The 24,694-nt window shown below is 39.3% G+C and overlaps 1 protein-coding gene across 2 annotated transcripts in view; it reads left to right on the top strand.

The window, feature by feature from the left end:
- The window catches only part of hbs1l (HBS1-like translational GTPase), a 128,628-nt gene that overhangs the window by 42,031 nt on the left and 61,903 nt on the right, over positions 1–24,694 (top strand). The window contains exon 5 of one of the 2 annotated variants that reach the window (XM_052024262.1): positions 9,493–9,609. The exons of the other annotated variant lie outside the window; for it this stretch is intronic. Within the exon in view, the coding sequence (XP_051880222.1) occupies positions 9,493–9,609 (117 nt within the window). The remainder of the gene's footprint in view (positions 1–9,492; positions 9,610–24,694) is intronic. 2 annotated transcript variants of the gene reach the window in all.

The raw sequence follows: 24,694 nt of genomic DNA, 5'->3' as shown, positions 1-24,694 counted from the left end.
ATGAACCAGAGGACACATTTAAAATGTTTGGCAAAAGAATAAAAGATTATCTTTGGAAAATATTTTTATACATTGCCTGACAGACTGGTGGAGGTTGATTCAATCGTGGTTGTCAAGAGGGAATGTGATCAGTAAAGGAAAAAATATTGAGGACTTTGTAGATGATGGAGAGGACTCCTGTCAAGTTTATTTGGACTTGAGGAACCAACTGTTTATTGTTCTATTCTTCCCTTCTGCATTTTGTAGAACAAACATAAAAACTAGAATAGAAATGTAATTGGGACATGAATGTTTTTTCAAACATGGGATGTTGGATTAACTTTTGTGGTTAATGCATTAAAACATTTTTGGAATGTTTGTTCAAATAATTTTCTAAAATTATCCAGGCATTGCTCGAATTTTAAACAAATAGTATATTGCATATGTTACAACCATACAAATTTGACTTGAAAAGTCACAGAGCTCCACAGAGAAAAATAGTGAAAGCTCTTTTCATTATAGTTCAGAGTCACATGATCTGGCAGTTATTTGCATGGTAGTCCTAATCAGATCCACCTAAATCATTGCTATAAATAAAACCACATTCAACTTGGCTGTCTGACTGAAAATTCTACAGAGTCCCCATTTCCCAAGAACTTTTCACAGTACCCAAAAATCATGTTATATTTGTAAATATGGGATTTGTAAAATATCTTAAAATGTTATGGGCCAGTGTGTTCCCATGAAGGTGAAAGGCAAGAACAGCAAATCCTGTGACTCCAGGATGCCAAAAAGGCATTGAGAATTTGATTAAGAAACAAAAAGGAAGTGTTTGGTAGGTATAGAGTATTGAAAATGGGCAGACCCTACAGGAGTATAGTGTGTAGGGGGTGTTGAGAAAGAAATTAGGAGGGCAAAGTGGGGCTGTGAAATATCACTGGCAGATGAGAATATCCCAAGACGTATTATAAATATATTAAGAGTAAATCAGTAGCTAAGGAAAGAATGGGACCTGTTAGGGCCCAGATGGTCAATCTGTACGTGGAGCCAAAGGAAGTGGGTGGGGCCTTAAATGAATATCCACTAAGGAGAAAGATATTGTAGCTGAGATTTTGTGGAGGGAGATTGTGATAGTTCAGAACTTATCATTAAAATGGAATTAATGTCTCATTAGACATAATGGTGGCTAAATAAGGACCTGATAAGATTTATCACAGGCTACTTTGGGAAGAGAGAGAGGAGTTAGCTAGGCTATAACAGATCTTTAAATCTTCATTGCCCATTGATAGCAAATGTAGTTCCTTTATTCAAGGAGGGTAGCAGGGATAAGCCAGATAATTACAGGCGTGTTCTTGGAAAAAAAAGTTCTGAAAGGCAGGATCAATCTATACTGAGAAAGGCAGGAATTGATCAGTGATAGCGTGGCTTTGTTCGTGGGTGATTTTGAATGATTTAGTAGATGTGACTAAGTATAAAGAGGGCAGTGTGGTTGATGTAGTCTGTGTGCACTTTAGTAAGTCATTTGACAAGCTCCCACATAGAAGGCTGATCCTAAAGTCCATGGGATCCAAGGTAAATTTGATCCACAATTGGTAATAGGAGACAGAAGGTGACATTGGAGGGTTTTTGTGACTGGAAGCCTGTGATCAAGGATGTACCACAGGGGTCAGTACTGGAATCCTTACTATTTGATATATACACTAACTACTTAGATGTTATTGTAGGGGGTATGATTGGTAAGTGTGCAGCTGACACCAAAAACTGGTGATCTTGTGGATCGTGAGGAGGATTGTTTCAGGCTACAGAAGGATACAAATCAGCTGGTAAGCTGGTCAGAGCAATGGCAGATAGAATTTAATCCTGATGAGTATGAAGTGATAAATTTTGGGATGTTCTGTGCTGGGTGAAAGCAGGATAAGAATTTTAACTTTCTAAGAAAAAAAGTTGTCAGTACCAGTGAATTTATTTATAACTTAAGCAATGAAATGGCTCTTTTCAAACATAATTCCTGCTCACACGTTGCACTTACTATTTGGTCCAGCCTACTTAATATTACTAAATAATGTAGCCAATTCAGTGAGTATCATTGAAAACTGCATTACTGAACAAGTACACGTTTGTCTCAGTCAATGTGTTCAGATAAATATGAATCGTGGATTAGAAATGAAGGGCTGGTTTTGTGTTAATTGAAGGATTTTTCAATTTTTTAAAGTCAAAGTAGCACCTGCTACTTAGAATCAACAATTAAAGATACAAGTACTATACTTGGCAGTTACTTTTAAGTGACAATGAGATTGTTGCACATTCAAATCTTCAGTTCAAAAGCTCACAATCTCTGTCATCACACTTGTCAAAAGATGAACTTAAATGGCTTTTTGGACACCTTTGTAAACATACCTGCTTTCATGAGTTTTTTTGTATTTCCAAGAGTATAATGGAGATGAGAATGTAGAAGGCTAGCCAGTGACTCCATAGAGAAGTAACTGTTCAAAGAAACAAGTTTTGGGGCTGTATTGTATCCATACTTGTAATACAGGTTGATCATACTAGGAGAGATTAAGCAAACCAAACCTGTACCCTAGAGTTTAATATCTTGAGAATGCTCTTACTGGGCTTGACAGGGTAGATGCAAAGTTGTTGTTTTCCCTGGCTAAGGTATCATAGTCTCAAAATAAGGGGTTGGTCACTAGTGACAATGATGAGAAAAGGGGACTGAACCTTTGGGATTCTTCACCCAGAAGGGCTATGGAGGCTTAGTTATTGAGGATATTCAATGAAGAAATTTATAGATTTCTAGATATTAAGGGAATTGAGTGCTTTTTGGGGAGTTAAAGCAGGAATGTGGTGCTGAGATCTTATTGAATGTGATCTTATTGAATGGCAGATTGGTTTGCTCCTACTTCAATTGCTTATATTCTTTGCCATCAGTATTAGGGTATTTTTAACCATTGTTAGTGACCTGTGTTTCAGGTGGATGATTAAATCAAGCTCTGCAATTTATTTGAGTATTTTCTAATCCACATTAAAATAATGGATTAAAAAAATTACTAGTGCTACAAATACTACTGAGTTCTATTACATTGTAATTAGATTTTCTGAAAATATTCCATAAATATTAATTAACTGTTTGCAGACATTATTTTGGAATTTGGTCTGATAAGTGTGCATTTCATATAGTGGAAAGAAGCCCCGATGGTTTACCAGTATGGGAACGGATTTCAGTGGTCTTTATAAAGTGTGAAAATGCGTGGAAATGTTATGCATTGTTAAAATACATTTGATCAAATTATCATCAATTTTCCCCTCTATAACAATTTATGCTGCTCATTGGGTGTCACATTTCCTAGGTAGTTTCAGTGGTTGAATCCAAACTGCCATGTCATAATGTATTAAAAAAAAAAGGAGCTAATGTTTTTTTTCGTAACAGTAAGCCACAGTAATCATTGTATGATTGCTATTTAAAAAAAATTGTTTAGGACGTAATTAAAACCATTTGATTCATACATCAACTTTCACAGTTTGTTTCTCTTTGAGCAAACCTGAATTAGTATTCCTGCCTTACTCCTCCCCTTCACCTCTTTGTACTAGCTGTCTCCCCTTTACACTCTCAGTCCTGATGCAGTCTTGACCCAATACATTGACTATTCCTTTGCCTCCACAGATGCTGCGTGATCTGCTGAGTTCCTCCAGCAGCTTGTATTTTGCTGAATTAGTATTTCATAGGCAATTTTTTTTCTGAATGTGTACATGGCTATATCCTTTTGCATTACCTATTCTGTTGTGTCTACATTACGTGCCTACATCTCCATGATGTAATTTTGCAGTTGAGATGGCCATTTATTTGGCTACAAGTACAGTCTGAATGCAGTGAACAAAATTTGGACTTTATTTGAATATAAGGTGACTTGTCCAATTACTTCCCAATTATTGTTCAGCTATAAAGTTTTGTAATGCATTGCTAATTTATGCTTAAGTGTCACTTTATCCCTCATCTCTGATTCAGACAGGTTGTATGTGGGGCCCAGCATGTAGCAGAACTGTTCCCTCTTAATAGTGCTCCTAATACTGAACAATTCCACTTATTTTGCTAGAGGGTGGCAGTGAGATTCCTGTTCTTTGTTAGCTTGCTCTGCTGCGCAAATGGTCCATCTTTAGCTGACTTCTGATGTTTGCCCTTATTTGAGGTGATATTACAACTTGGACTCTCCCTGTTTTTTTGACTAATAAAATGCTTATTTACGTTGGTCTGACTTGCGTGTTGTATATTGAGCAATACAATCTGGTGATTATCAGTTTTTTCATTGTAAAGAACTACATTAATATTTTACTCGTACAGTGAATGCTTAGTTACCATATGTATAATTTTTAAGCCTTTATGTCTGTTAAGTTCCTGGGTAATAGATTTGGCACAGCAGGGTGGGAGAAAGTAATGGAATTAATTGAATGTTGGTGTTCAAGTTGTGTGGGTTTTCTTCAGGAAGTGGTTCTTCAAATTCACAGAAAAAAAAGTATGCCATTGACACATTGTCACTACTTTTTTTTACTCCTACATAGGAAAAAATGTTGCACTAATTTTATCTATTTTTGGAAAGAAGAAACAACTCTGACGCAGACATGGCCCTTTTATTTTGAATCCTAGTGCAAAATTTAGTTTTATTGTTGCTCTGGAACTACGCCACTGAATTCATTAGAGCTGAATGATCTTAATCTACTCTGGAACAATGGTCACAAACGTAGAGTAATTTCCCTGTAAGATAGGATCTGTTAAAAGTTAAATGTAAAACCTCAGAGCGTGTTCAATTTAAAAACAAAGCATGGAACCTTTGTATGATTTAGAATGTACTGTGCAAAGAAATGGTGATAAATGGAGCAAAATGTGAAGAGGAAGAATAAGAAAGTAGATGGTTATTTTAAACGGTTGAAGTACTTGGAAATGACTGTACAGAGAGATTTCTGTGCCACAAAATACAGCAAGTATGCATGTAGATACGCTAGTTAGGAAATCAAATGATCTATTGGCCTTTATTACAAAAAGGTTAAGAGCAAAAGTAATTGTAAAGATGGACCCATTACTTTTTGAAAAGGGAAAAAAGCTACTGGAACTCAAATGAACATTAAGAATGGTAGAAATAGGTCATGCAGCATTTGTGAGATCTCATTTGGAGTAGCATTTGAAGTTTTAAAGTCTAAAGGCACTAGCTTAGCGGTTAGCGTAATGCTATTCCAGCGATTGGGGTTCAATTCCCACCGCTGTCTGTATGGAGTTTGTACGTTCTCCCCGTGACTGCATGGGTTTCCTCTGGATGCTTTGGTTTCCTCCCACATTCCAAAGACGTATATGGGTTAGTAGGTTAACATGAGTGTAATTGGGCAGCACGAGCTCGTTGGGCCGGAAGGGCCTGTTACCATGCTGTATAAGTAATAAAAAAAAACTTGCGTTGGAGTCTCTGCTAATTTAATTCCTGAATTGAGGAAGTTTACTTTTGAAGAATGCTTGAGGAACATTGGAATATACTCATTGGAATTAAGAAGTAAAAAAGATGATCTCATTAAACTATATAAGATTTTGGCATTAGATTAATAGCATAAATGCTGGGAGGCTGTTACCCATAGCTGGAGAGTCGAGAACAAGATGACAGTCTTGGGATGGAGGATTGGGAAGTTGTAGCTGAGATGAAGAAACATTTCATGACTTGGGGTTGGAAATCTTCGAATGATTGAGCATTCACAGTACTCTAAGGTTCAATATTTCAGTGTATTTAAGGGGGAGAATGATAATTTGTGAATGCTTTAAAAATGAGAAAAAATGGGGCTTGGTTGGAAAAGTAGCCTTGATGCACTGTTCCTTAATGCCACTTTCCTGGACAGTTTCTCTTTCCCCTGACGCTGTGATCTAGTTGAATGTCAGAACAGTATCAAAGAGGTGTGTGACCTCATCCTGCATTTTTTTCTTGTTCTTAATCTTGGATGCTTCTGTAGGTTGCCAACTGCAGTGAGGGCCATTGATAAATTAAGAGCTTGAACAATGTCATCTCGTGTTCTGTTTGAAGGTAGTGACTGATGCTAAATTGTAGTGCTAGAGCCAACAGTTGCCCTTTAATACCTAACTGAAGTTAAATCCACGCATAAAATCAGAGGTAATCTTTGTTCTTTGTATCACGTTTTGCCTTTATTTTAATGTTACAATATGATTACCAAGATTAAGTTGCATCTAGATGCCAGGTTTTCAGATAGCAGCAGTACTTTAGTTGAATCATACATTCTTATGCATTCAAATCTCCTGTCTATTCCCCCTAATTCTGTGATTAGCCATAAAGTTATGTGTTACCTTATACGGTGTGTCACCCTTTTTCTGTTTGTGCTACTCTTGATAGCACCCAGTTTCAGAATCAGTTTTATTATCACGGACTTGTATGTTGTGAGATTTGTTGTTTTGCAGCAGCAGTACAGTACAAAGACACAAAGTTACTATAAATTACAAAATAAATAGTACAAAAAAAGGAATAACAAAGTAGTGTTCATGGGTTCATGGACCATTCAGAAATCTGATGGCAGAGGGGAAGAAGCTGTTCCTAAATCATTGAGTGTGGGTCTTCAGGCTCCTGTACCACCTCCCTGTACTCCTACATGGTAGTAATGAGAAGAGGGCATGTCCCGGATGATGTGGGTCTTTAGTGATGGATGCCGCTTTCTTGAGGAGCCGCCTCTTGAAGATGTTCTCGATGGTGGGAAGGGTTTTGCTTGTGATGAGCTGGCAACCCTCTACAGCCTCTCGCAATCCTGTGCATTAAAGCCTCCACAGCAGGCTGTGATTCAGTCAGTCAGAATGCTCTCCACCGTGCATCTATAGAAACTTGCAAGTCTTTGGTGACGTACCAAATCTCCTCAAACTCCTACTGAAGTAGAGCCACTGGCGTGCCGCCGCCTTGATTGCATCAATGTGTTGGCCCAGGATAGATCCTCTGAGATGTTGACACCCAGGAACTTGAAGCTGCTCACCCTTTCCACTGCTGACCCCTCAATGAGGACTGGTATGTGTTCTCCCGACTTCCAACCCTGGCAAAGAATGTTCAGGCTGCTAATTGAATCAGTTGTTGAGGTGATCCATGCAAGGATATCCAGTGTCCCATCGTTTTTTATAGTCATTCTCAATTCGATTCATTCTTGTCCTTCTTTCAAAATTCTTTGTTTTCTTTCTTAACTCTATTCACAATATATTTTCACCCCTACTGCAGCCATGGAACAGCCTTGCCCAAGGGTATGGATTTGTACAAGTCCCAAACTCAAGTCATTCGTGAAGTTCCAACTCCTTGATCTTTGCCTTACTCTTGTATTGTGAGCATGTTACAAGTTGCTATTTCTGACCAGTTTTAATACTGTGGGCAATGCTTTTCAGACAAAATGTGTAAAAGACTTTAAATTCGAGTTTATTGTGATATGCACAAGTACATACACGCACAGGTGCAATGAAAAACTTACTTGCAGCAGCATCACAGCACATAGCATCATATAAGCAGCATTCACATGAAAAACATAAGCATAAATTATACACAATTTTTACAAGAAAGAACCCAATTATAACAAAAAATAGTCAATTTTAGTACAAAGTGATCATAGTGTTGCTTAATTGTAGTGATTAGGGTTTTGTTGATTGGTTCAAGAACTGAATGGCTGAAGGGAAGTAGCTGTTCTTAAATCTGGTGATGTAGGACTTCGGGCTTCTGTACTTCCTGCCTGATGTTAGCTGTGAAAAGCCGGCATTGCCAGATGGTGGGGATCTTTGGATGTTGCCATCTTGAGGCTGCGCCTCCTGTAGATACTACCAATGGTGGGGAGGGATGTGCCTGTGATGTATTGGACAGAGTCCACTATTCTCTGCAGCTTCTTACGTTCCTACACATTTGAATTGCCGTACTACACCATGATGTCCAATATGCATTCTGGTCCACGTTTCTTTATTTTCCATGTGTCTTTATTGCAATTTTGTAACATTATTAACAAAAGAGAAATGAGGGTCTTAGCTTTTGTTTATTTTCTCAATTTCCTCATTGGGTTTGTGATGGAATGTTTGGTTGTTCCCACTATCAAACTCAATACTGTGATAGTTATGCACTATTTTCCTTTCTTTTATATCTCTTAGCTCATCCAACAGTTTGGCACTTTATCATCTAACGTGAATGCACATGGTGGTTAGTGAATTCTCTCACTACGTCACATCTGTAGGTTCATTTTGCTTCTTACAGATATAGTGTTTCATGTCTGGTGTGATCTGTACACCACCTTCATTCTTTATTACCTGTTGTGGATACTCTTTATGTGGCTTATGGCCCAATTCCAGTTACAGTGAATTGCACGTCTCTTAGTTGTTAGGGATGACTTGTATTATTCTTTATTCAGGAAGTGGGTAAATATGGGTAGAGGGGTGGGCATTGGGGCCCTTAAGTATCATATCCAGTTAAGGTGTCATTTCATAATCATATTTACCCACTCCTTTTGAATTTCTTTGATCCACTGTGCTGGTGTCTTTTTTTGCTATTAGTTACTTTAATTCTTATGTCGTTTTATCTATGATCTGTCAGTAATTCTGTTCCTATAATTTCCTGAGTATATTTGAATTCCTATTTCACACAGTGGCACAGTTTTGAAATTCCTAACATTATAATCCTGATTTTGAATTTTTTCCAATTTTACTAGCCTTTTAATTCCATGCATTTGTCTTTATCCCTTTCTCTTGTAGTCTCATTTTTTCTTTATATTTAGCATTATGATTTTGCCCCTTTACAACCTTGTGGTTTTGCAGCATATCTCCTTTGCTTTCTTTTCACGTTCTGTTGCCAAATCATTGGCTAATTTAACCTTTATGGTGCTGTTAACCTCTGTTCTGAGAGTTTTCAAATTGTTAGTGTATGCTGAACCCTCAGTATTCTTCAGGGCATCTCATTTTTTGGGGACTTGTTGGTCTGCATGATTACATGTATATTTTATTTCCTTTCCACATTTTTTAATTGTGAATTTTGTATTGGTTTCTACTAATTTATCCATATGGATCTATCAAACCATCCTTTTTTTTGAAGGTTCTTTTGAGCATAATTTGGTCACTTATTGAATAGCTGGCATGTTGTGGTTGGAAGACATGCATTTAAAGTGAGAGGGGAAAGTTCAAAGATGTGTGGGGCAAGTTTTCTACAGAGAGTGGTGGGTGCCTGGAATGCTCTGCCGTGGGTGGTGGTAGAGGTATTTAAGAGGCACATGAATATGCAGGAAATGGAGGGTTATGGACCATTTGCAGGCAGAAGGGATTAGGTGTCATTAGCTTAATTAGTTCAGCACAACATAAGCTGAAGAACAGTACAGCACAGGAACAAGCTCGATATTCTGTGTCTGACAAATCTTGATAGTGATCGTCAGTCCTGGGTAGAAGACTTGAGGCTTAGTGTGTTAAATTTAAACAGACTTCAGCAAGTCTGACAAAGTTGTGGCTCAGTCACAATAGTTCCATTTGTTTTATATTAGCTTTCAGAATCCAGCTTTCGGATGCTGTCTGTATGGAGTTTGCCCATTCCTCCATGACTGAGCAAGCTTCTCCTGGGTATTCTGGTTTCCTCCCATGTGCCAAACACAAGCTAGTTGGTAAGTTAATTGAAGACACTGTGGTGTAGCAGGTGGTGCTGCTATCTTGCAGCTCCAGTGACCCATGTTCAATCCTGAACTCCAGTGCTCTGTGGAGTTTGCATATTATCCCTGTGATTTTGTGGGTTTTACCCAGATGCTCTGGTTTCCTCCCATGTCCCAATGATATGCTGGTTGGCAGGTTAATTGAGATGTCTTAAGGAAATGTAAAGTATCTGCTTTTCTTCAGCTATCCTTCCATGTCAGCAATTCCTTCCAAACATTTGGCTGTGACTAATGCTTAATTTGCTCTACCTCCCTGTCCTGCTGGCTGTGTTGCTTAATGATCTGATTACATTCTCATCATTTTTACCCTCCCAACTGTCTCTCAGTTCTTTTTCTCAAACTCCCAAAACTTGCTTTCCTCTCTTCCCAAGTGCAAATACCCCAGTTGCGTTTAGTCTTTTTTATTGTTTACTCATTTGCTTTTCCTGTACTTACTTTGCTTCCGTTGTATCCTCTTTACTTAACTATCGTAATTTTCTTACGAAGCAATGTTCCAAGAGACTAGCCATCCACTTTACTGAGCTTTATTCAGTGCCTCAGTAATGTAGATGGCCCTCAAGGTAATTTCCTGGCATATCATCAGCCGTTAGGTAGCTACTAATTTCCTTTTTATTTGTGCAGCTCTTGATGTTGTTCAAGTTCTCTAATTCACTTTCTTGTTGGTTATTCTGTTTGGCTTACAGTGTCACTTTTTACATTTGGCATTATTTAAATTTACAACATTTGCATCATAGCCATAATGCAGTTTAGTTTGACTGTATTTTTGTCATTTTTTCCTCTTTATTTGCATTCTCTTACTTTACGGTGAGTCCCTCAAAATTGTTTAATTTGTCATAGAATGAACTGTCTCTGAAGTGTCTTTGCATTCTTCAGTTCATCCAGGTGTTAGTATTTTCCTTCCAATCATGCACCTTACTTTCTTTGCACCTTCTGTCTGCTCTACAAACTTCAGTTTTTCTACTGCAGTTTTGACCTTTGCTCTTAAAATAAAATTCATTCACACTGCCATTAGCAGCCATGTCTTCAATTTGGAATTTCCTTTGTGAACTTCCTTTCCTCTAAACACCATGCCCCCCCCCCCCCCCCCCCCAGCCCTTCCTCTTTAACTCATTAAACCTACGACTTTGACAAAGCTTATTCATCACTTGTCCTGATCGCCCTTGTGTAGCTTGCAATCAATTTTGTTTCTCGGTGCTCCATTGAAGTACATGAGACATTTTGCTATGTTTATAATTGCTTTTTAAATACACTGTTGTTGCTGTAGCCATTACATTTCTGTGTCGTATCACACTGGTTAAATGAATAATTGCCGTGTGTCAAACCTACCACAGCTATGAATTCAACACTAAATACATTTTAAGAGGTATGTGAATAGATGCCAACATGTTTTCAGCCTTGTTGCAACAACTTAGCCATTGGATTTATAATACCATTTTCATTGATGTGGGACAATATGCAAAACTTTGAAATGGGGAGGTGCACAACCATCCATAAAAATATTTCTTGTACAGAAAAGATGATTATGATCTATTTCAACTGTCTGAAGTTGAAAAATTGTCTATTTCGACAGGCTGGAGTTAAAAAAAAGATAGTCCCTTCCCCATAGATTTTCCTCAAATGTTACTTAGCTGTTTTGAAATTATCGGTATGATCTGCCCCTGAAGTCTGTACCTTCAGAGGCAACATGTTCCTGTAAAGGTGAAAGACAAGGGTAACAAGTACAAGGAACCCTGGATATTGAGGGTTGGATAAAGAGAAAATCGGAAGCATATAGCAGGTTTAGAGAACTAAAGATAGGGGAGGGCCATCATGAGAGTAAAAAGTGTAGGGTGACACTTTGAAAGGAAACTAGGAAGACAGAGGGCTCAAGAAATCAAGGCATTTTATAAGTATATTAAGGACCAAAGAACAACCAGGAAAAGATTAGGGCCCATTAGGAACACTGGGAATAATCTGTGTGTGAAGCCAAAAGGTATGGGTGAGTTCTTAAATGAATACTTTTCATCAGTATTCGCAAAGGAAATGAACTATGTAGTTGGAGAACTCAGCAAAGGGGAAGGTGACATTCTTGTGCAATTCTTCATAAATAAAGATGTTATACTCAATGCCCTAGTGGGCTTAAAGGAAGATAAATCCCCAGGACTGGATGAAATTCCTCCCAGCCTGCTATGGGAGGCAATAGCAGAGATTTCTGGGGCTCTGGCTGAGATTTTTAAATCTTCGCTGCTGCAAGTGAGGTATCAGACGACTTGAGGACAGCAATTGTGGTTCCCCTTTCCAAGAAGTCCAAGAAGGGCAGCCAGGAGAACTAACGTGAGCCTAAAGTCAGTAGGAGGGACAGGACTAATGATCACTTCGGAAGGCAGGGACTGATCAGAGATGGCCAGCATGGCTTTGTCAAGGACAAATCTTGTCTGACCAGTCTGATTGAACTTTCTGAGGAGGGGAAGGCAGTAGATTTGGTTTACATGGATTTCAGTAAGGCCTTCAACAAGGTACCATATGAGGGACTTATCCAAGAAATTAATCCTGATAAATGAGAAGTGATGCATTTTGGGAGTACTAATAAGGCTGGTACTTACACCATGAGTGATTAGATCCTAGGGAGTATTGAACAACAGAGGGACCTTGACATGCAAGTCCAAAGGTCCTTGAAAGCAGCTGCCCAGGTAGATAACATGGTTAAGAAGGCATATGGGATACTGACCTTCATGAATCGAGGCACTGAATACAAGCAGGGAGGTAATGCTTCAACTTTATAAAATACTGGTCGCACATCAGCTGGAGTACTGCATGCATTTCTGGTCACCACACTGTGGAAAAGATGTGATGGAGCTGGTGCAGAGGAGATTCACCAGGATGTTTCCTGGGATGGAGTATTTCATTTATGAGAAACTGTAGAGGTTAGATCTGTTTTCCCTGGAGCAGAAGAGGTTAAGAAGGGACATGATTGAGGTATATAAAATTGTGAGGGGTACAGGTAGGATAGACTGCAGGAAACCTTTCCTCTTATCGGAGGTGAATAAAGCTAGAGGACATAGAGTAAGAGATTTGGAGGGGATTGGAGGGGAACAGTTTTCACCCAGAGAGTGGCGCATACTTGGAATACACTGCCAGAGTGAGTACTGGAAGCAGAGTCACCAACAGCATTAAAGAAGTGTTTAGACGATCACTTAAATCACATTGAAGGCTACAAACCAAGTGCTGGGAGATGGGATTAATAAGGATGGGTGCCCTCTGGTTTGTGTGGACGTGGTGGACTGAATGACTTGTTTCCATGTTGTACAACTCTATGACTAACTTCTGTCATTGTAAACAATGTACATATTTTTTCCCCTCTGTCTTTGTAAACTAATAAGGAATAAAGAAATAGCTGAGCAATTAAACATGTATTTTGGTTTTGTTTCCATCAAAGAGGATGGAAAAAAAACTCCCCAGAAATGGTTGGGTATCAAGAGTACAATGAAAAGGAGCGATTAAAGGAAATCGAAGTAGTGAATTAAGTAGTGCTGGAAAATTAATGTTTCTGAAAATCAATAAATCCTGAGTGCTTGATAATCTGCATCTCGGAATACAAAAAAACAAACATGTAGATGTGTTGGTTATCAGCTTTTGTAGATCATGGAACAGTTCCTGTAGAGTGAGGGTGGCAAATATAATCCTGTTATTTATAAAAGGAGAGGGTAAACACTGGTCCATAGATCAATGAGCCTAATAGGGAAGATGCTAGAGTATTACAAAAAATGTAACAACATGACATTTAAAAAAAATTCAAAGGGATTACACAATTTCAACATAGATTTATGAAATGGAAATCGTGTTTGACAAATCTAATGGAGTTTTTTAAGAATGTAATTGGCGGAATAAATAAAGGAGAACCAGTTGACATGCCGTATTTGGAATTTCAGAAGGCTTTTATGAAGTCCCATTGAAGAGTTTAGTATGTAAAGTTAAAGGCATATGAGATTGGGATAATTCATTGACAGACAGGAAGCAGTAAGAAAAAAAAGTGTAATTTTTAGAGTGGCAGGTGACCAGTGGGGCCTCATCAATCATTTAATGATTTGGATGAGGTAACTGCCAGTAACACAAAGCTTGAGTTGGATTGAAAATTGTGAGGCGATGTAGAGAGGTTTCAAGGCAATTTGGAAAAGTTGAATGAGTGGACAGATACATAACAGATGCAGTATTACACTGAGAAATGTGAAGTTATCAGCTTTGACAGGAGAAATAGAGGCAGGATTGGGAAATACTGATGTACAAAGGGATCTGGGTGTCCTTGTACACCAATCATTGAAAGCAAACATGTAGGTGAAAAAAACAGTAAAAGCAGCAAATGGTATATTGGTCATCATGGTGAGAGGTTTTGATTTGCACAAGGGTGCATCTGGGATGGCAGTCCTGTCATATGAGAAGAGAGTGGGTCAACTTGGCTAGAGTTTAGAGGAATGAGAGGAATCTCATCGTAATGTACAAGATTCTGAAAGGGCTTGACGGGCTCGATGCTAGGAGGATGTTTCCCTTGGCTTGGGAGTTTTAGAACCAAGGGTCAAGATCTCAGGGTACAAGATAAATTGATAACTGAGATGAGTGGTAAATTTCTTCACTGAGTGAGCAGTAAACTTGTGGAATTCTGATATGACAGAAGGTGGTGGAGGCAAGTCACAAAGTATTTAAGGAGATGTTTCTCTCGACATCAAAGACATCGCGGGTTATGAGGGGATCCTGGGAATCTTGGTTTGGTTTGATTTGATTTATTATTATTGTCACATGTACTGAGGTACAGTGAAAAACTGTTTTGTATGCCATCCATGTAGATCATTTCATCACATCAGTACATTGAAGCAATAACAGAATGCCAAATATACTGCTACATTTACAGAGAAAGAGCAGTGCAGGTAGACAGTAAGGTGCAAGGGCACGATGAGGTAGATTGTGAGGTCAAGATTCCATCTTATCATACAAGGGGACCTTTAAATAATCTTTTAACAGCTGGATAGAAGCTGTCCTTGAATCTGATGGTATGTGCTTTCAGGCTTTTGTATTTTCTGCCTGCCTGCCTTCAGGGGGAGAAGAGAGAATGTCTGGGGCAAGTGGGGTCTTTGTTATGTTGGCTGCTTTACCAAGGCACGAGAAGTGCAGACAGAGTCCATGGAGGGGAGGCTCATTTTTGTAATGTGTTGAGCTGTTTGGAATTGGTTTATTATTGTCACTTGTACCTGCAGTTTCTTGCAGTCATGAGCAGAACAGTTGCCATACCAAGCCATAATGCATCCAGATAGGATGTTTTCTCTGGTGTATCTACAAAAATTGGTGAGGGTCATGAGGGACGTGTCGAATTTCTTCAACCTCCTGAGGAAGTAGAGGCGCTTGTGTGCTTCCTTGGCTAAGGCATCCACTTGGTTGGACCAGGACAGGTTATTGCTAATGTTCGCTCCTAGGAACTTGAAGCTATCAACCCCCTCGACCTGAGCACCTTTGATGTAAATAGGAGCATATGCATCGGCCCCCTTCCTGAAGTCAATGACCAGCTCTTTTGTTTTGCTAACATTGCAAGCAAGGTTGTTGTCATGACACCATTGTCACTAAGTTCTCTATCTCCTTCCTGTACTCTGACCCATCGCTATTTGAGATTTGGCCCACTATGGTGGTGTCATCTGGAAACTTGTAGATGGAATTAAAACAGAATCTCGTCATGTAGTCATGAGTGTATAGGGAGTAAAGTAGGGGGCCGAGGACGCAGCCTTGTGGGGCACCAGTGCTGAGGATAATCATGTACCCATGTTGTCTGTTATGCATTTTCCCAGTCTCCTAACTTGTCTAAGTAACACTGGACTCTCTTTCCATCCTCCTCACAGCTCATATTCCGTAATCTGGAAGTTTTCAGCCTTTAGCCACTTTAATTTATCTAGCACTATTGCTGTACTGGTATTGATATTCTTCAGTTCCTCCTTTTCCCTAAATCCTTAGTTTCCTGAAATATCTGATGCATTTTGAATGGTGCCCTAGTACATTAAGATAGACTTTTGACCTCAAAATCTACCCCGTTAGGGCCTTGCACCTTATTGTCTGCCTGTACTGCACTTTCTTTGTAACTGTAAAACTTTATTCTGCATTCTGTTACTGTTTTCCCTTGCACTGCCTCAAAGCACTGATGTGATGAAATGATCTGTACAGATGGAGTACAAAACAAAGTTTTTCATGGTACCTCAGTACATGTAGTAATAATAATAATAAACCAATTTACCAATCTTCCTTTAAGAACTCTAAATCTAAGTATGTATTGTATTGTTCTGCCACTTCTTTGTTTGGAATTATAATTTCCCTCATTTCTGACCCTGGAGGACCTATATTTGTCTTCCCTCAATTTTTCCTCTTCATGTAAGCTCTTACTATGAAATTTTACATTCCTGCAATCTCTGTTTTGAATTAACTCGATGACTGAGACTCCACAGTCTTCTGGAGTAGAGAATCCTAAAGATTCACCAGCCTGTGAAGAAATATCTCCATATCCTGGTTCTAAATGGCTTTACCCCTTATTCTAAAACAGACCTCTAGTTCCAGTCTCATTATCCAATGGAAATATTGTTGCTGCATCCAGACTATTGAGAATTGTAAGAATTTTGTAAGTTTCAATGAGATCTCCTCTTTTCTAAATTCAAGAATACTGGCCTAGTCTATTTGATTTCTCTTTCTTCATCAAACCCACCATTCCTGAATCAGTCTTGTAATAAAGGTCATCATACCATTTCCTTTCCTAATTGCTTGCTGAACCTACAAATCAGCTTTCAGTAGTTTGTATGCGTGGATGCTTGGAATATGAAAATTTCCCAATCCCTTGCCATTTAAAAGAAACGTTTGTTGTTCTTTTATGTCCTTGCCCACTCACTCTGCTTGTCTGTATGGACTTGGAGCTTCTTTACATCCTCCTCACTACTTATTATCCCACCACAGTTTTTTTTAAATGACTATGTAATATACAGAGCTAGGTGATCCCTCAACCAGTGGATTGGATCAAAGCTCTGCAGTCCTTCAACATCTGGTTATAAATGGTGGTGGACAGTCAAAGAGCTAGAGGAAGGAGGTGGTTTCAAAAACACATCCATCCATAACAATGGTAGAGCTCAGCAGGCGAGTGTTAAAACTAAGATTGCAAATGCTTCAGCCATGTAATAGCAAATGCTGAGCATATGGCTGGTTTTTGTTTCATTCGGAGATCTTCACCACGATGGAAGGCAGGCTTTGGTCAATTTGATTCACTTTATGTGATACCAAGAAACAACTGATGACACTGATAAAACCAAGCAATATCTTGGCTGTGGTAATAAAGACCTGCTATTAACAGCTAGTCGTGCCTCTAGCCAATCTGTTCTAGTATAATTGTAACTTCAGCTTCCTCCCAGCAACCACAGGTATGTCCTGTCCACAATAAGCAGGACCAATCCCAGTTCATCTAATCACCATCCAATCAGTTTTCACTTAATAATCAGCATAGTGGTAAAAGGTGTCTTTGACATTTCTTTCAAGCAGAAGTTATTCACCAATGCCCTGTTTGTCATCAGGGCCTCTCAGCTCCAGACCTCTTCACGGTGTTGGTCCAAAAATGGTCCGAAGATCTGAATTCCAGAGGTGAGGTGAGAGTGATGGTGTTGGACATCAAGGTATCATTTGACTGAATGTGGCTGCAAGGAGCCCTAGACCCTTAATTAAAGTCAGTGGGTATCAGTAGTTGGGTTCATAACTTGCAAGAAGGAAGCTAGTTATGGTTGTTGGAAGTTGGTCATCCCAGCCCCAGAAATTCCTCAGGGCAACATTTAGGGCCGATCATTTTCACTTGCTTCATCAGGGATCTTATAAAATCAGAAGTAGGTGTGTTTGTTAGTGATAGTACAATTCTCATTTCAATTTGCACCTCTTCAGCAAATGAAGCAATTCATACTTGCATATACTATGGCCCAGAAACATTTGGACATGGCTGATAAATCATTTGTGCCAGGTCGTTAACATGTCCAACAATAGAGAGCCTAATCATCTACGCATCATACAATAGCATTACCATTGCTGAGCCATTTCCTCCCACCCCCACCCCTTCTTCATCCTTGGGGGAGAAGGGTTAGGGAGAGGTGTTATTGACTAGAAACTCAAATGGACCAGCTACACATATACTGTGGCTACGTGAGCTAGTGAGACACCAGGTATCCTGCAGTGAGTGCCTTGCTTCTAGACATCCTGAAGTCTATCTGCAAGGAACAAGGATGATGAAATACTCTCTTCTTGGCTGGATGAGTTGCAGCTGTGGCATAACCAGCTGTTAAACTTCAACAGTTTTTTGGTTGTGGCTTATTGAACCCACCACCTGACCCTAGATTCTGCATGTTGTCACTTACATTGCAAAAAGCCATCCTGCTGTGCGGCCTTCCTTGCAGCAAGTTTGGGTCAGAGAAACTGATCAAGATAAGTTTCTTTCAAGTCCAAGCAAGCACCTCTGGTCTGCCGCTCACCACAAATTGAAGCATTACTGCATTTGCCATTTATTTGTCCACCTCAGTTTGTTGATATATTCCAGCAGAGTGCAACTTCTTTACATGGAGTCATAGAGCTATACAGCACAAAAACAGGCCCTTTGGCCCATCTCGTCTGTGCCAATCAAGTTGCCTTACTGAGCTAATCCCAGTTGCACACTTAATCATGCTGACAACTTCCATATTATTCACCATCATGACCCTTATATTTAATGCAAATGGTGTAGTGGTAAGTTATTAAACTTACGATTTAGAGGTCTGGCCTAAAGATAGGAGGCATGAGTTCAAATTCATGTTAAGTAGAGCTCCAACAACCCACAAGAAGTTCAACACCATCCAGGACAATGCAGCTTTCTTGATTGGTACCTTGTTCATTGATCTAAATATTCACCCTCGCCACTGATGCAGAGTTCCTTAGCAGTAGTCATGCCATCTAAAAGATGTACTACAGTTACTCACCAAGCCTGTTTTGACAGCACTCCTGAACTACTACCACATAAAAGTTCAGAGACAGTAGGCACAAATGAATACTGCCACCAACAAATCCTCTCCAAGTCGCACACCTTCAGTATCATGCCATTGGTGAGAATTAGGATATTTGCTGATTTTCTGAGGTAACTTGAGTCTCACCTTTTTTACCTATGGCTTTGTCATTTAATTTTAGTCTCCACTTTGTTCAGTTTCCTTTGCTGCCAACAACTTGTAATAGTACAATTATTAGTATACAGGCTGTTCATGGGTAAAGAACTGGTTTCATTTTTGCAGACATCTTGAAGTTGATTTTGTCCATTATTTGGAAAATACACAAAAATCACTTGATATGGTAACCATACCTCCACAGTATTGCAATGAATGGCATCAAAAACACACAATACTGATAAGAAAGAACAATTACTAAAAGTGGAGCGAGAGGAAAGTAGTTCTGCTGTTTGTATGTATGTATGCCGTACTTTTGAATTTAATAATATGGCAGCTCGTTCGTATGTAGAGGGTGGCTGTCCATAAGTTGAGCATTCTTAACCCGGGGATAGCCTGTAAATCAAGTTTTACCTTAAAAGTTGGATTTGAATAATTCTGTGTAATTTCTGGTTCAATTGTTATTGTTTAAATCATCCATCCAACATCAAAAAAACTTGTATAAAACAGTTTAAACTATTACTAAACTTTTCTAGCGAAGGTCAAAATATGTTTTCTCACTAGTAACTGGAACTGAGGCATAGAGGAAGAACAAGTTAAATTACAAGTGGAAATTGAGTGCCATTGCAAATAATAAGGTATTAAGTACACAAACATGTTTTAATTTTATAGTGAAAAAGAAAGGCAGAAATGGTGCAAAAAGCAGGTAAAGCACATGGGATTATGGCTACTGCTCGGGTGGAAGATCAATTACATCGATGGTGTGGATCTAATGAATTGTTTCCAAGCTGCTATTTCTAAGTAACTGTACATACAGTGACCACTGTTTAAACTTTATGATATGAATTTTTTTTCTGATATTTATGGTGAATGGTAGAACCAATCTTTTTTCATCCAAAAGATTTTATTTTAAATAACAGGAAAGATTATTTAGCAGCCTCCTTTTCCAAATATTATGTCCATAATTTCACAAGTATAGTCCTGCCTACCATTTGTGGTTGAATTCAGCACAGCCTTTACAATGGTAACAAGTTCTGAGTACTAACCGAATTGCTGAAAGGGTCAATGGTCTTAATGCGTCATAAGTAGCACAATTGCAGCTTGATTGGTGTCATTTGCCAAGTGTAGGCAGCTAAGCTCAGAGAATGTAATTTGTGAGGAATCTTCACGAGGGGAACAAACTACTGAGAAAAATGTTTTAATTCCAGAATGTCATTTGCAATCTGTGCATTTGGAAATAATCTTTTCATCTTGATAGTTATAAAAACTACTTAGTACAGTTAGAAAATTGAGAAAATTTGTAGATTTTATGTGAATAGTATGATTGCAATTTTATAGGAACTGAAATTCTTTTGGGGGAACTAATTAAACAGGTGTAGAGATCAAATAGAAATATGTATCTGAATATCTGAAAGTGTTTTTGGTTTCTTCCAAATCTATTTTCATGTTGTAAACTTCACCTACCTTTTCCAACATAAGTATGTACAAAGGACTCGTGATTTTGAAGTTTAGTATAGGATGGATAGCCTCACAGGCATGTCTTTTTTTCAGAGTGAAGACTGTTTAATACACTTGAGTTTAGAACTCAGATGATGCTCATGTACACAACCTAGGGCTTGCCATTTCCCTCACTATACGAATACCTGCAGGCCATCGACTCCTCTGTGGTACAAAGAAAAGTGCAGGAGGCCATGCCAGATTGCCAGATACCTTGTTTACCAACCTCTGTGGGACCTTATCAAAGATTTTCTGAAAATCCAAATACACCACATACATTGGTTTCCCCTTATATATTCTATTAGTCATGTCTTCAAAGAACTCCCTGACTTTTCTTTCATGATGACTCTGCTCGATCCTATTATTATTTTCAAGATGTTCTAATATATCCTACACTATTGTATCCTTCAGCACCTTCCCCGCCACTGACATTAGATTAACAGGTTGATAGTTCCTTTTTTTTTAAAACCTTCATCCCTTCTTAGATGGTGGAATCATACTTGCTACCCTCTGAGCCACAGGAGTAATTTCAGAATCCATATGAATTTGGGAAGATTGCAACCATGTTAATCCAGAAAAACAGAGTGAGTGATTAATCTTCCTTTCTGAGATCCTCACTGTCACAGAAACCAGTCTTTTGCTCTATGAGATCAAGGAATGGCTGAGAACATTGGATAGAGCTAAGAGACTGGGACCAGACAATTTCCTGGCTGTGGTACTGAAGACCTGTCCTCCAGTAAAACTATGCTTCTGGCCAAGCTGGTCAAGTACATGTTACTACACTGGCATCTATCTGAAGATTTGCCTAAGGATATTCTGTTCACAGAAAGTAGAGAAAAGTCCAATCTGGCTACATGCTCCCCAATCTTACTCTCTATTCTCAGTTATCAGTAAAATGATGGAAGCTGACATTGACAGTGATATCAAGTGACACTGATTCATGAATACCTACCAAATATTTGAAGGCCTGGATAGAGTGGACGTGGAGAGGATGTTTCAAGTAGTGGGAGAGTCTGGGACCAGGCGGCACAGCCTCAGGATAGAGTGACGTCCCTTCAGAACAGAGATGAGGAGGAATTTCTTTAGCCAGAGGGTGGTTAATTTGTAGAATTTATTGCCACAGGTGGCTGTGGAGGCCAAGTCATTGGGTATATTTAAAGCAGAGGTTGATAGGTTCTTGATTAGTGAGGGCGTCAAGGGTTATGGGGAGAAAGCAGTAGAATGGGGTTGAGAGGGAAAAATAAATCAGCCATGGTCGAATGGTGGAGAAGACTCGATGGGCCAAGTGGCCTAATTCTGCTCTTATGTCTTTATGGTCTTATGGAATATCCTATTTACCAATGTTCATTTGGGATTTGCCAAGAGCACTTGACTCCAGACCTCATCACAGCCTCAGTGCAGTGTCCTAGCTCCTATGTAGAGAGGTTATCCATGATTTTTTTAAATATTAATTTTCTGGATGTCTGTATCATTGGCAAGGCCTACAATTATTGCCCGTCCCTGATCATCCTTGAGAAGATGGTAGTGAGTCACCTTTTTAAACCACTGCAATCCTTAACGTGAAGGTATTCTCACAGTGCTGCTGGGCAGAGGGGTTCTAGGATTTATACCGGATGACTTAATTGCAAGTGATATACTTCCAAGTCAGGGTGGTGAGTGACCTGGAGAGAAGCTGCCAAGTGTTCCCATACATCTGCCGTCCTTGTCCTTCTTAGTCGTAGACATCATGGATTTGGGAGATGCTGCCTGAGCAAGTAACTGCAGTGCAGTGTTAATGGTACATATTGCAGCCACTATGTACTGGTGGTGGAGGGCATAAATATTTGGGGTAGTTGATGGTCTCAGGTGGACTGCTTTGTCCTGGATGGTGTTGAGTTGCTTGAAAGTTATTGGTGCTACACTCATCCAGTCGAGATGAGAGTATTCAATTGCACTCCCCAGTTTGTCCCGTTTAAATGGTGGAAAGGGCTTGGGGTATCAGGTGATGAGTCACTCACTGCAGGACCTACTCTTGAGACCATAATATTGGTCCAGTTGAGTTTCTGGTTACAGATGACCCCCAGAATATTGGTGGTAGAATAGGACATAATGTCATTAAATGCCAAGATTTAGTGGTTAGATTCTTTCTTAATGGAAGTAGTTTTTCCCTGCCATTTCTGAAGTGTGCCTGTTACATGGCATTCATCATCAGCTCATGCCTTAATGTTGTCAAGGTTCTTTAGCACGCAGGAATGGATGACTTGCAAATGGAATTGAACATTGTGCAATCATCAGCAAATATCCCCACTTCTGAGCTTATGATGGAAAGAGTGCCATGGTTGAACCAGCTGAAGATGTGTGGGCTTAGAACATTGTCCTAAGGAATCCCTGAAATTATGTCCTGGGGCTGAAATGATTGACCTCCAGCAACCACAACCATCTTCCTTTCGTGCAAGTTATGACCTCGGCCATTGGAGTGTTTCCCCTTTGGTACCCATTCTCTTGATCTCCATCCAGTCTCAGATACTTATTTTGTCCTCTCCACCACACCCTCTGCACAGCTTTAATAACGGTCAGGACAAAGTCTAAGTGCTTTTTTAATAGCTAAAAGGATCAATAGTCTTAATGTGTCATAATTGATATAATTGTAATTGAGCAATATGATTGGCATCATTTGCTAAGTGTAGGCAGCTAAGCTCAGAGAATGTTGAGGTGAATTTTCACGAATTTCTGGAATTTTAAAATTCCAGAATATAATTTGCAATCTGAATGTGCATTTGGAAATAATCTTTAAGTGTTAGTAATTAGAAAAGCTGCTTGCTGCAGTTAGACAGTTGAGAAAATTTGTAGATTTTACGTGAATGGTATGATTGCATCTTTAGAGGAACTGAAATTCTTATGGGGGAACTAATTAAACAGGTTTAGAGATCAAACTGAAACCTCTGTTGTGTGGTTTGTCCATTTCAGACTTCACCACCGCCCTCATGTAAGGTTTGTAATGCCATCGTTGGTGCCATTGACTTCAGTTTTACAAGGACCTTTGATACTGCAATTGGTCAAAAATGTTGTCTTGATGTCACTCTCACCTCACTTCTATAATTCAGCTCTCTGCTCTGTGGTTGGGCCAAAGCTGTGGTGAGGTCTGAAGCTGAGCTTGGCATCCCCGAATAGGTTATTTGTGATTAAGTGCCACTTTATAATATTGTGAGTGACAGCTCACATGCTGATGACTGATTAGGCAGTAATAATTTGGATTAGATTTATCCAGTCTTTTGTAACCAATGCATGTCTGGGCAATTACTCAATTGTCATGCAAATGCCTATATTGTAACTGCATTGGAGCAGTTTGGCTAGAGGCTCAGTTAGTTCTGAAATACAAGTCTTCAGTGCTACAACCAGGGGTGTTACCTGGTCCCATAGCCCTTGTTGTATCCATTGCACTCAACCATGTCATGTGGAGTGAATTAAATTGGCTGGAGATTGAGTTCTGTGGTGGGTTGGGGTTGTTAGGAAGAAGCTAAGATGAATCGTCTGTTTGGTACTTGTCTGCAAATTTTTCAGTTTTTCTTTAGCACTCAGCTATTGGGCTCTCCCTTTGAAGAAATCAGATACTGATTGGATGACCATTTTGTTCAGTTCATAAGGGTGACCATGAGGTTCCAATTGCCTGTCACTTTAATTCTCCATCCCATTCTCGCTCTGACCACTCAACATAAGCTTGAGAAGCAGCATAATTTTCTGTCTGGACACATTGCAGCCTCGGGATTCAACAATATTAGTTAACCAGCCTTTCCAGATTACTTCAGATCTAGCCTGTTCTAACACAAACAGTTCATCAACCTGTTCTTGGTTTTTCTGTGACAACAGATACTACCAGACCTATTGACTATTCCCTGTGTGTTTTTTTAATTTTAGATTTGCAGCATTTGCTGTGTTCAACGTCTCATTGTTCTGGCTTTGTTTGTCTTTCTCTTCTGTTATTATTCCTGTCCCTCTGTCTACACTATCTCCAGCAATGGTAAATGAACATTCATCACCCCTTCTCAGACAGCACCGTCATCTGTGTCACCTGAACTCTGTTTTTCTCCATTCAACCACAGACATTACTTGGTCCTCTCCACCACACCCTCCGCAACCTAAAACATGCTTGCTTTGTCACTTTGCCCAATTTTGGTGAATTGTCATCCCCCCCCCCCCCCCCAAATCTTAATTCTGTCTCTCTCCACAAATACTGCTTAACCTGTCGAGTGTGTTCAGCATTTTTTGTTTTTATTTCAGAAGTGGAGATGTTTGCTGATGTACAGTATTTAGCTCCATTCATTGCTGCTAAGAAAATGAAGCAACCCATCCCTGCATGAAGCAGGAGCTAGACAACATTCACCAGTGGGCTGATAAATGCCAAGTAA

Source organism: Pristis pectinata, chromosome 10 (genome assembly GCF_009764475.1).
Source record: "Pristis pectinata isolate sPriPec2 chromosome 10, sPriPec2.1.pri, whole genome shotgun sequence".
Taxonomy (NCBI): Eukaryota; Metazoa; Chordata; class Chondrichthyes; order Rhinopristiformes; family Pristidae; genus Pristis; species Pristis pectinata.
Note: the sequence above shows the minus strand (reverse complement) of the source record. Positions and strands in the feature narration are given on the sequence as shown.